This window comes from Protobothrops mucrosquamatus, unplaced genomic scaffold, assembly GCF_001527695.2.
Source record: "Protobothrops mucrosquamatus isolate PMUCROS unplaced genomic scaffold, P.Mucros_1.0 scaffold1173, whole genome shotgun sequence".
NCBI lineage: Eukaryota > Metazoa > Chordata > Lepidosauria > Squamata > Viperidae > Protobothrops > Protobothrops mucrosquamatus.
The window spans coordinates 79,808-93,152 of record NW_015387387.1 but is presented as its reverse complement, the minus strand read 5'-3'; the positions used below and the strand labels follow the sequence as shown (position 1 = coordinate 93,152).

The following is a 13,345-nucleotide window of genomic DNA, read 5'->3' as shown; positions in this document are numbered from 1 at the left end:
ATCCCCTTGTTTTGAAGGGCCCATGAAAAATGCTTTGCATTGGCACTTTTACAAAATACAACAGTGGGAATCCTGTTCTCTCTGTCTTTGGTAGTTGCTGCTTAGAATCCATTTTAAAGCATTCTGAACAATTATAATAATAACAACAACAACAATTATGGCAAGATAAAGAACCAGGATATTCAGCATGCTGAAGTCCTTAAAACACTTCTTCTCATGAAAGCATGAGGAGTTGACTCGCTTGGGTGCTTCGGAAGCTCCAATCTCTAAGCATGCAGTTTATTTGGAGAAAGATTCCAGGATATGTGTCGGGAAAGTGTATACTTGACCCTGGGAGTCAAGAAATCATCCTGGTTGACATTGGATTTCCTCATCCAACTGTCACCTACCCCACCGATTGATTTCTTAAGGCACAAGGTGCAGGGAAATCCAGTTTATGCACTGTCCCCTGGGGAAGCTTTGAGATGGCTCTTAACTTGAGGTTGTCAGCCCTGGAGATGCCTCTGCTATGTGTTTAGGAGATCCATCGGTTTCTGAAGAGGAGCCCAACTGCTCCTTGATCAACCCACAGTCTTCCTCTGCTTGGCTTTCCTTCAAGACCTCTGGCTGAGTTTGGCTGCTCAACTTTTCTTCCGCTTCGATTTCCTCTGAGGTGGGAATGGAATTTTTCTTTGGGCGGCCTTTGGGCTTTGTGGGGGCCTCCTGTCCTCCTTTCAGAACCTGGAATAAAAATAAATGAAGCTGTTTATGGCTATACTGAGATCCTGCTGTCCAAGTTACAGAGAGGCGAATGGATCGATTTTGGCTTCTTTGTGTTGTCTCCATCTTAAGTTTATCTTGCTCTCTATACCCTACGTTGGTTGGTGTTAAGAACCCCCTCCTCCCCATTATTAACAACACTTTGTGCATTTTTGCTTAATTTACACATGTGACAAGCCATTTCCCCTAATTTATTACATGCTCACCTATTATTTTCCCTGATTCATACATTTATGGATAAAAATATCTATTTTATCATTATTTTTGGGCAGGAGCAACTCGTGTTTTAATATATGCACTGTTGGATGAGAGATGAGTCAGATGTGCAATTAAAAGCGAGTAGAAAACATTCTTCCCATGTCATGAACACTAGTCATTGGTATTCCAGGCAGCTCGTTATTTTACATTTATTGATTTATTTATCACATCTCTAAATCTCCTATCTCCATCCCATCATGCCATCCCCTCAAATTCCCCTATTTTATCATGGTGTGTATTCTGGAGATGACAAACAAAAGACTAGAGTCAAAAATCACTAGAGACAAAAATCACACCAGTGCACAAAACACAACTTCATATGTAAGCCGGCATGGATTAACTGTAATATTGTTTTATATTGTGAACAAAATAAAGATTTCTTTGTCAAAGGCTAAACATCCTTAGGCCACAAAGACAAAAACTATACAAAGTCCTTGTCCAAACAAAAAAACCAATGAATCAATACACACAAATATTTACAAAACTCAGGGATGTCTACAAGTTAGGGTTAAAAAAGTAAGATGGGGCACTTAAAACTCAATCCATTTTTAGCTGTGTTTTACTAACAGGGCTTTGATGTACCACTTTGATATTGTGGTCACCATCTTGACTTTTTGACCATACCTTGTAAAGAACCCTGACGTCACTTATTTTTTTGGGGGGGGGGAGTGGATAGACTTAATTATGGTTGCTAGAGACACCCTGAAATCAACTGATATATTTCTCAGAGTCAACTTCATTCCTGTTGAAGTCACTCAACTGACACTCAGTCTAACCACTAGGACTCTCACTGAATTCCGTAAATCAGGGGTCCCCAACCCCTGGTCCATGGACCAGTGCCGGGCCGCAGTATGCCAGCAACTGGTCCGCACAAACAAGCAAAGCCCCATCTGTGGGATGCAGGCAGCACACAAAACCACACACTCTTTGGTCCGTGGAAAAACCTTTTGGTGCTCAAAAGGTTGGGGGCCTCTGCTGTAAATGCTTACCATTTTTTTCCATTTCATCCTGCGATTTTGATACCAGGTTTTCACTTGGAGTTGAGTGAGGCCGAGTGACTGAGCAAGATCCAGCCTAGAAGAGAAACTATCCAGATTAATGAACAAGAAGAAGAATGTGACATCATCATTCATTACAAGACTTGATTACACTGCATCTTATTGAAAGTGAGCAAATGGTTCATCCACACTATTGTGTGGATCAAGAGACCAGCAGCTTAATTGGACATGATAGTGATTAGAGAAGACCAATGACTAATGATCAAACAAGAGCAATGACCACAATATCAGTCGTTGTAGGGTTTCTAAGCAAGTCACACCAAACTCAATAGGAAGTTAGTCTAAGAAAGCAAACAAAGGCCTGCGCTGTAAACTTGCTTTTTAAAAGTAAACATTTTAATTTGCTTAGGACTGTATTAACTAAACAGTTCTAGGCATTGGATTTACTTCTCAGCAGGGATGCTGTGTACTATTTCTACAAGTTCTGCTTTCAGGTTATGCAAGGTCAGTTGGGGCGTGCCTGTTCAGAATTAAAAAAAAATGTGATGTTAAGACTGAGCCTGTAAAAAAGGAATATGTAGCTTCTCCTGATTCAGAATTTAGAATAGAATAGAATAGAGCAGGAAGGGACCTTGGAGATCTTCTAGTCCAGCCCCCTGCTCAAGCAGGAGAACCTATACTGTCTTGGACAGGTGAATGTCCAGTCTCCTCTTAAAAATCTCCAGTGATGGAGCACCCACAATTTCTGGAGGCAAGCTGTTCCACTGGTTGATTGTCCTCACTGTCAGGAAGTTTCTCCTCAATTCCATGTTGTTTCTCTCTTTGGTCAGTTTCCAACCATTGTTTCTCGTCCTTCCATTTGGTGCTTTGGTGAACAACCTGCCCCCCTCTGCCTTGTGGCAGCCCCTCAGATACTGGAACACTGCTATCATGTATCCCCTATTTCTTCTAGCTGCACTAGATGTTATGTGGCATGCTGAGAGTCACGCTGCAGAACTGGATGAAGCCAGACTCCATCCTGAAGAGGGTATCAGGAGTTTCAAATGGTATTTGAAGCAACTGAAAAAAATACGGCATCTATTTTTCCCTTTAATTCCTCTCAAGATAATATTTTGGCCCCAGCTGTTCTACTGGGGGGAGGGGGCTCTAAGAAGCCATAAATCTAGTAGGTGAGCTTGCCACTTTAAACATGTTTATCTCCATTATAAAAACCTTTAAGACAAAAATAGGAAAAAATATTTTTCCCTGCTGGGCAAACTGGAGTATTACATGATCCACTAAAGAAAAAAAAAGAAAGCTGGACAGTATCGACCAAATCAAGTGTAAAATTGGTGGACAAAGTCAAGTTCTCTATTGCACGTTCACAAGTCAGATGAGCTGCCTAAACAGGAAATATCTTCATCCCAGTTGTGAGAAACTGGGGATTAAAATGTTTGATCTACTGTCTCTCAGAGATCTGGCCAAGGGCAACCAATTAATTCTTTCTTTTTAGAAATAAGAAACTAGTGTGGCTGAGAAATGTTAAAGCAAGAATAGTTATGGCAGAAGATTTTTATTTTGCTTTCCCAAAGTAAAACTTTTGGAGTTGAACAACTCAGCTGAGCCATTGATGATTTTTTTTCTTTTTTCTTTTTTATATTTTTGTTTTATATATTCATTTATTATACATCTTTCAAACATAGAATGCATTAACATACATACATTTCAATTCTAACATTACACATTTTAGTTATATAACTATTAATGCATACTTATAATACCATCCCAACTCTCCCCCCCATCCCATTATCCCCCTCCCCCTCCCTTTCCCCCCCTTTCCCTCCCTCACTTCCCAGAACGGAACACAGGGTTACTAAGCCATTATAATATCCACAACTTATCTACCATACTCTCTAATAGCCATTGATGATTATAAAGATCTACAAGAATACCTTGTTCTACTTTCTGCCTTTCCCTTCTTTTCACTGCTTTTAAGCCCAGCACGGTCTTCCCTAACATGACAAATAGCAGAAGGTATTCCCCTAACATCAGAACTGTATTTACCTAATCATTCCTTCAGAGCTGGAATGTCAGAGTGAAGCTCATTCACTTGAATGAAACTTGCTGGTACTGCTCATGAGTTATGCTTTTTCCATGATTAATATTAGTGAACCGGAACACAAACAGTGTGGAGGCAACATAAACAAACATGATGCACCTTGTCTTGTTTCACGCACTAGCAGTTGCATAATGAATGGTTTTGAATTAGTCCAAAATTTCCCAACCAATTTTTTTTTCTTAAGTTGCCTTTTCCAGCATAAACAATACACTCTGTCCCTAGGTTGCAGTTGTGGAACAGTGGTGGAAGCGTTTGTACTTTGTTTGGAAACAAGTGATTGCGTATATAGGCTGAGTTCATACAATTTGGCATACTGGGTTAACAAAACACAGTGTAGTGCTCGCCACTTAATAGGCTATGTCCAAACAAAGGCATCATATTATAGCCGTGGTGGCGAACCTGTGGCACGCGGAGCCCTCTCTGTGGGCACGCGCACCATTTCCCCAGTCCTAGGCCTTCAGCTGGGTTTTATAAAACCTTTTCGCTTTGGGCATCCACCGCCGTGTGCAAAAAAAAAAAGGTTCAATCAATCAATCAATTTCAACTTCTCGCGGGGAAAAAAAAATCTCGCAAAGTTGGAATTGATTGATTGAACTTTTTAGTCCCACTCAGTCTGCCGTTACCACCTCAGTCACACCCACCTAATGGCCCACGCCCACCCAATTGGCCACACCTACCCAATGGGCCACACCCACCTGGCACCCGACGATACATAAGTGGGTTTTGGGCTGCAGTTTGGGCACTCTTTCTCTAAAAGGTTCGCCATCACTGTATTATAGCTTAATGTGATGACCTGGTTCCTACAACATGCTAAGACAATGAAGGGCTCCCATACCTTGATGAACAGAGACACCAAACACATTTGGTCTAATATAACAAATTGGATGAACCCAACTGAAAAATCTTGTAAGGGATCAGATCATGGGAAGTTGCTAGGAGCATGGTGGAGCTTATATGGATTGTGAGATTAGCAAGTCCATGTTCAAGACCCGAGTGCTGCCATGGGACAGGGTGAGCGCTCGTCCTTCACTCCAGCTCCTGCCAAGGACATGAAAGGAACCCCCAATAATGGTAATTGGATAATGATGATAATGGCTAAAAGGATAAATGGTGATGTCACTGGCTAATCCTATCAATCCAAAAGCACCTTGGTGCTTCTGACACAAGTGCAATGTGATGGGAAGTCACTTACATTGAACTAGAACAGGGTCCCAACCAGTCTGAGCAAGGAATCTAAAAACCTTCCAACTCTTTGGGGTTTTATCAACCTATCATTACAACCAATGGTGAGAGATTGTATCTATCATCCACAACTGAAAGTGCCCCTTCAAACCATATTTATATTGTTTTTCAGCTATCCAAGGCTGCAGGGGACATAGAGAAGAAACAGTGGTGTCATCTATCAAAGGCTTACTGCCCTTATTTTTAACTTCTCCACAAAGCAGAAAAATCCCAGTCCTGGGATTGGGTGGTATGATTTTATGGGTCTCCCGGGGCTCACCACAATTTTCTCCTTATCCATGAATGTCCATGCAATCCTTGTTTAAAATCCCCTATGCTAGCAACCTATAGGCTTGTTGTATCTTAGGGCAGCGAGATTGATCAAGACATTATCTTCAGAATCTCCAACCCATCATCATTTTATTGCCCAGAAAATATTCTGAGAAATTGGATACCACAATGTACTATCCCTTTTATGGTGGAAAGGAGAGACCTTCTGAGAAAGTACATAAACAAATAGATTTCCAAGTTTTCACGTATTAGGGGCGAGTCTCCCCATTCCATTGCCAAAGGGATATGTATCAGATCAATCTTCTTGGGCCAGATAATACATGCCTATCATGGCTAGATTGCCTGTAACCCTTTTGGGCTGCTGGCCTGTGGAAAACTACTGATGGCTGCCTAGGAAACGGGAGCAACAAACACAAAGAGTGAGGCATAAAGCCGCTAAAATTGCCCTTGCACATCGGGCTTAGTCATGTACAAAGCTGAGCAATATTAACACCAGCCAATTCAAAGAGCAGCAGTAGCCTGAAAATGTGATCAAGAGGCCTATGGCTGATAGGCTCTTGGGAATTACAGTATAGGCCATTGAGAATTACAGGGAACTTGGGAATTACAGTTCAGCAAGATCTAAAAAGAGCACGCTTCTTCACCTATAATGTTTAAGGCCAGGCAAAGATTTGGAGATAGTTAGGATATTGTCAGGTTCAAGCAACCACATCCACCCAGGACAGGTTCAAATTGACTATTTTATTGTAGTCTACCTATAGTACAAGAATCTCCCCAGACTGCTTTTGGGAACAAAGAGATAAGCTTCTTGGAACTTCAGGGGAAGATCAGGCTTATGTCTCTTGTGGCTGAGCAAGGATTCAAGGCTAGTTCCCACTTGATAGCAATAGCAGAAGCACTTAGACTTATATACCACCCCATAGTACTTTCACAGCACTCTCTGGGTAGTTTACAATGACAGCCTCTTGCCCCCAACAATCTGGGTCCTCATTTTACCGAACTTGGAAGGATGGAAGGCTGAGTCAACCTTGAAGCCCTATCAGGATCGAACTCCTGGCTGTGGACAGAGTGAGCCTGCAATACTGCTGTTTAACCACTGAGCCACCAGGCCTCTTGATCCCTCTTCCTTGCTGGCTGGGAGTTCCCCAATGGATATAAGGTCAAACTATGGCATTGCTATTATCTGTACAAGCTAGATGAATGTGACTTCCTTCTTTGATACAGTTGATTCTTCTTTAAAACTAATTAAAATTATGCTCCATTCAGTCGGCTTCCCTTCCACCAACAAGGGTTAGGGTTAGGGTTAGAGTTAGGGTTAGGGTAACAAGGACTAAACCCTTCATGTTCTGAATTTCAGGATCCAGAACCCAATCTAGAATGAAACTCCCACACTTTTAATTCAACTTTTTTTTTTAAAGTCAATTTGTTCTGTCATTAATTCTGGGATTCTTGTTACATGATGATGATCAAACAACAGTGAAAACCAAGAGCTGGTTTCCTTCTCCACACCGGCTCCTATTTGCTCTCCGCTGATTGCATATTTGCTCTCAGCTAGTGGAAATAATTTGCTTCTCCCTTTCATAGGAAACAAGCTTCTAAGTATCACTGCCCATAAATCTATGCTGGCAAGTATGCACATATCCAGCACACTCACAGCCTGGTATGTGTTTTCCACTGATATGATCTATTCATGTAGCCTTTGATTCTAAGGGAAGGGTGCTTTGAAATCTGATCCGATTATGTGTCCGAGCCTTCAGACAAGAGCAGGCTCATCTTCACATGCTTAGGAGCTATCATGGTCCACTCAGCACCTGAACAGCTGAGAGGAGCAGGGCTTAGGGACCCCACTCTGTTATGGCTGGAAAGACGGCCTCATCTTCAATGCTTGCTTGAGAAACAGACTAAACCCTGCAGGGGATTTCCTTTCTGAAGTGGTGATATGATGAGGCTAAAATGGTGCCTGGTCTCAGAAGATTAAAACTAGGTATTTTGAATTTTAAAGCATCTGCCTGGTTAGTCTTTTCTCCCCTCCATAACATATAAAGCAGCTCGCTCTGTCTTTCAAGGCTGCTAACAATTGTTGTTAGGTGCAGTGTTTCTCAACCTTGACAATTTTAAGGCACGTGGACTTCAACTCCCAGAATTCCACAGCCAGCATTGCTGGCTGTGGAATTCTGGGAGTTGAAGTCCACATGCCTTAAAATTGTCAAGGTTGAGAAACACTGGGCTAGGGGATAATTTTGTGTGGTTCGTTTTTATTGGTCATTTTTATTGGTTTTATTTATTGGTCATTTTATGGATTCATTTTATTGGTCAGTGACTGGAATAAAGTTCTCTCTCTCTCTAGCCTTCAAATGCAAATCACTATTCCTGCAGGGATACATTGCTCTGCTTGAATTAGTCTAAATCTAAAACTTCTGAATGTCTTTTTTTCAAATGGTAAATGTAGAAGCTATTCCCCCCTTTTACTGTTAAAAATGTAACTGAGATAAAAAAAACATTCTCCTTCCATGTTAGTTGTTACCCACATGTCCCTTAGCTGGCCCTACCCATTAACCATTTGGGACTCTCATCAAAGATAACAGAAAATTAATGGTGCAGGGTCAGGTCCCTATCCAATCTCCTCCCTTTGAGAACAGAGTTATGTATGCAATTGGAATAAGGATAGGATCTTAATCTGTTCGTAAGAATGTTTAAACAGCCACTGTTTTGAACAGCCCCATGATTTGTGGATTACATGAGTATCCAAGAAAGTTAAAGATAATTCTCAATTTGCAAACCCTGGCTCTTCCAGGCTCCAGTATATGGGACTTTGAGGAGTAACTGTCTCAAAATCTTCAGTCAAGTACTGACAATAGGGATTCCTACCACTAGAGAGAAATAGGGTAAATAGCAGTAGCACTTAGACTTCTATACCGCTTCACAGTGCTTTGCGGCCCTCTCTAAGTGGTTTACTTAGTTGGCTTGTTGCCCCCAACAATCTGGGTCCTTATTTTACTGACCTCAGAAGGATGGAAGACTTCCTTTTCCTCCAATTGTCTTAGACTTTGTAGAAGGATCTTTCATTACTATAATCACAATTTAGCCTTCACCCGTCCATTATTTTGAATGATCTAACATAGAGTAGTAGTCAAAACGCTCTATATTATAACACTCTGGCTCATGCAGAATTTCTGCTGTCTTCTTAAAGGCCACTAAGTCTCACTTCACAAAGAGAAACTTGTAATATTGGCGTCCAATGCCACCATACATGCTAGTCCTCAAGGTACGACTCAATCTTGAGTTCAACCCACTTTCAAAGATTCTCCAAAGCTGGAGTATTCAGAAGACAATTTTACCATGCTGAGACTGCAGAAGTGATTGGTGGGTGAATTCTTAACATGGAACTTGACACAGGCATATCCTTCTCAATAGCAACTTGCTCTTAGAATCCTGCTAGTGCAAAAATCAAAACCTAAATGACCTCAATATGCTTTAGATCAGGGGGCTTCAAACTTGGCCCTTGTATGACTTGTGGACTTCAACTCCCAGAATTCCTCAGCCAGCATGCCTTGCTGAGGAATTCTGGGAGTTGAAGTCCACAAGTCATACAAGGGCCACGTTTGAAGACCCTTGCTTTAGAGTCTAAGTCCTGTGCTCCCTTGCTCTGCCCATGCTGGCTGAGGTTGACAGGAGTAGAAATCCAAGACATTTTAAAAGCGCCAGGTTGCCCATCAAGGCCTCAGTGGCTTCTTTTTATCACGAACCAGTTGGGTTGCCCTCTCACTCACTCACTCACTCATTCACTCACCCAACCCAATCTCTCCTCAACCAACCTGTCTGGGGTGGACAGGTACTTCTGCTTTTGGAATTTCTTCTCTAGTCCCATCAGCTGCAACTCCGTGAAGATGGTCCGGCTGCGGCGAGGCTTTTTCAAGGGGAGGGTGGGCTGCTCTGTCTCGGATTCACTGCTTCCATGAGTTTCGTTGGCTTGGCTCTCTGAACAGGTACCTGCCGAAGGTGGGAGTGGTGAGAGAACCCTAGAGGTGGTCACTGCAGGAATGAAGTGAGAGACGGCTGAAGGCTGTCTGGTGATGACAGAGATGAGCGGATAAGCCCGAAGAGAAGAGGGACCTGGGAAATAAGCATCAGAAGGAAAGGCATTACTGAGGGAATTCCCAGCTCTACTTTGAGGAAGATTTGATTAATACATAGTACAGTGGTCCCCAACCTTTTGGGCAGCAGGGACCGGTTCTGTGGAGAGAGGTTTTTCCATGTGTGGTTTTGTGTGTTGCCTGCATCCCATGGATGGGGCTTTGCTTGTTTGTGCCGACCGATTGCTGGCATGCCGCGGCCCGGTACTGGTCCAAGGGCCGGGGTTGGGGACCCCTGACATAGTACATAGTAGGTACGATAAGTACATAGATTGGGACCACCAAAGACAGGGTAGAGGCAATACTTCTTTTCAGCATCTTCCTTTCCCTTCTTTCATTTTAAAAACTATGTTCCAGACACAGCAGCAAGCTTTAAGTAATTACGTACAGGCACCAATTGATTAGGGGTGGTGTCGGAAAAGAGAGGGTTTTATTAGGACAAGAAAAGTGATTTTCTCCAATGCCCTCAGTCCTGAATGGATCACCATTTGTTTTCAATTAAATGTATAAAATCATAAACCTGCAACAGGAAGATATGCAGATTGCGTGTGATCTAGTTACAGCCTAGGCAGCTGTTCTAGCCTCCAATTATGCCCCTTGCTCTGATTTTCATCCTTCAACTCCTTGGGAATTAGCACTGGAAGAGCCAAGGAACAGAGCATTAAGGCATGGCTGGCAGTCACCTTCTTACAAGCGGGGAAAGAAGAATTTATGACTTCAGGAAATTCATCTATAGCACTGAAGGTAAAGAAGTTTCAGTGGAATGATCATAAACCTCGTTTTTTCCCCCTTCCTTTTTAAAATAAATTTACCATTTATTGGCAAGCATAGCCAGCTTCACAAATCAACACACTTGGAGGCTATTATGAAATAAATATAATTTACCCTTATGGTGCTAGAGAAGAAGCTGCAATTCTCTGTAGAGGTTTAAGAGGACATTGCCTCCATTTGGACAGATCAATTTATTCTTAATAATAATAAAGTTGGAAGGGACCTTGGAGGTCATCGGGTCCAACCCCCTGCTCAGGCAGGAACCCTACACCATTTCAGACAAATGGCTGTCCAGTCTCTTCTGGAGGCAGGTTGTTCCACTGGTTAATTGTTCTAACTGTAAGGAAGTTTCTCCTTAGTTCTAAGTTGCTTCTCTCCTTGATCAGTTTCCATCCATTGCTTCTTGTCCTGCCTTCAGGGGCTTTGGAGAATAGCTTGACTCCCTCTTCTTTGTGGCAGCCCCTGAGATATTGGAACACTGCTATCATGTCCCCCCTCGTCCTTCTCTTCGTTAAACTAGACATACCCAATTCCAGCAACTGTTCCTTATACTGTAGGTTTTAGCCTCCAGTCCCCTAATCATCTTTGTTGCTCTTCTTTGTCTGGACTTGTTTGGCATATGTTTGCTGAAAAATTCAGCATTTCTAAAGCATGTTATAAATGGCCATTGTTTTTGTTTGCACGTCTCACATTTTTATGCATTTGATACTTGAAATACTTTGGTTATCTGGAGCGTTCTTTATTCTGGAATATCTACCTTTAATGAATGTCGGTATGTTTTCTGAATAAAAGGAGAATTAAAAACCCATGACAGAAGGGTTTTGGCCCAAGTACTTAGAGCCACGAGTGTCAACCAAGTCAATGTGTTTAAAAACGCAAGCCAAATACATTCACAAGTGTGTGTTTGTGCATATGTAGGCTGGTACACTTTCCACTTTACTTAAGCACAAATGCTTGCAAATAAGTAAAACATTGCTAATTTTTAATTATATTGAAGGAGAAAACATGGCAGCAGGGTCATTTTCTGCCAAAAACATCGCAAAGAAACAGCATAGCTTACTTAAACCCTTTTTGCAGTCATGATTTCTTCCACAATTTTCAAGCAAACCGCAAAAGCCATTAAAAAGTAATAAACCAATAACACTCAAAAACTATACTCAAACACACAACCACAAGCACACAAAGTCTGGAAGATTGAAATCATTACAGGGAAGCATTCTTTAGCAAGGTCTTTCTTCTCGGCATATTAAAGTTGTTGGGATAATGGTTCCTATTTGGGTGGGATTCAAAGACAAGAATGCCCTGGGTGACTGCAGTTTGGGAGAGTCAAACATGGTTTAAGAAAAGGGCAGTGAGTGGAAACATCAACATCAACTCATTGGGGAAATGAAAAATAACAAGCTTCTCTAATAGCCGACATAGGTAAAAAGTTATGCTGGATCCAAAAAATAAATCTGGTTTTTCCTAACCTTTGTCTTTCAATTTCATGAAAAAGGAAGTGCTTCTGCTTTTTTGGGGGGGAGGGCTCCCATGGAGAAGAACAGTTTTGCTGAAGTTGCCATATCTTGGGGTGTAAGGTGTGCTCAAATCAACTGGCTGCCAGTTGCCATGTTGTAACTGAAATCTGAACTCTCTCTTCTCTCCTTGGCCCAGTCTCCCCCAACGTCGTAGTTTTATCTCAGTCTATTTCGGGCACCACCTTGGAGATATTTTCTCAAAAGGCTTTGAAGATTATGGTTTCCACAAGTGCCTTCTTCTGCTTTGGTTGTAAATCTGAATAGTTCAGCTAGTAGTAAGAAGGAATGTGTTGTGTCCCATCCTTTAGGGTGGGGAGTGTAACTGAAACTGCAGGAGGGCCATGGAGGGTGGAGAAGAAACTTCTGCAGAGGTTTGCAGTACTATGGCAACGAGGAAAAGATGGTGTGCTGGCAGTGGTGTGGTGAGTGATGAAGTCAGTGACAGAGCAGTACATAGTCCTTGTCCTATCATTGCCCTGGAGCAAGGCATTGGTAGCCATGAATGAGAAGACTCTTCTTCAGCTACATTCCTCTTTAGAACATCATCATAAAGCTGAAAAGGACCTTTGAGGTCTTCTAGTCCAGTCCCCTGCCACAGCAGGAAACCTTATAACTGTCCCAGTCAAATGGTTGTTTGGCTTATTTTCAAAAACCTCCAGTGATGGAGCACCCACAACTCTGGGAGACAAGCTAGTCCATTGATTAATTGTTCTGACTGTCAGGAAAGTTCTCCTTACTTCTAAGTTGGATCACTCTTTAACAATAGAGTAGAGTAGAGTAGAGTAGAGTAGAGTAGAGTAGAGTAGAGTAGAGTAGAGTAGAGTAGAGTAGAGTAGAGTAGAGTAGAGTAGAGTAGAGTAGAACTGGAAGGGACCTTGGAGGTCTTCTAGTCCAGCCCTCTGCTCAAGCAGGAGAATCTATACCATTACTTCTTATCCTGCCCTAAGATGCTTTGGAGAATAAATCAAAACCCTCCTCCTTATGACAGCCCCTCAAATACTGGAAGACAGCTATCATGTCCCCCCCACACACCTCAATCCTTCTCTATGGTTGGCTAAACAGATCTAGTTCCCTTAACTGTTCACTGTACAATTTAGCCTCCACACCCCTTATCGTTGTTGTTCTTTTCTGCACACTTTCTTATTTTTTTTAATTTTTACTCTTTATTATTTCCTCCTTTAGGAGAAGGTCACATTTTAGGCAGCACAACTACTTCTGATCAGATTGCATTTGTTCAGAAGTTTTCTCTTCACTGGCCTGAAAGGCAGCCGATTTAGTGGACAACCAGGGAGTCTCTGT

At 42.1% G+C, this 13,345-nt stretch overlaps 1 protein-coding gene across 1 annotated transcript in view; it reads right to left on the bottom strand.

Moving 5' to 3' along the window:
* Window positions 1-230: 230 nt before the first annotated feature.
* Window positions 231-13,345, bottom strand: part of LOC107291715 (homeobox protein BarH-like 2) — a 37,935-nt gene continuing 24,820 nt past the window's right edge. Inside the window, exons 2-4 of the mRNA XM_015820741.1 lie at window positions 9,441-9,738; window positions 2,007-2,091; window positions 231-720 (exon numbers count right to left, since the gene is read on the bottom strand). Of these exons, the coding sequence (XP_015676227.1) occupies window positions 472-720; window positions 2,007-2,091; window positions 9,441-9,738 (632 nt within the window). The 3' untranslated portion in view covers window positions 231-471. The remainder of the gene's footprint in view (window positions 721-2,006; window positions 2,092-9,440; window positions 9,739-13,345) is intronic.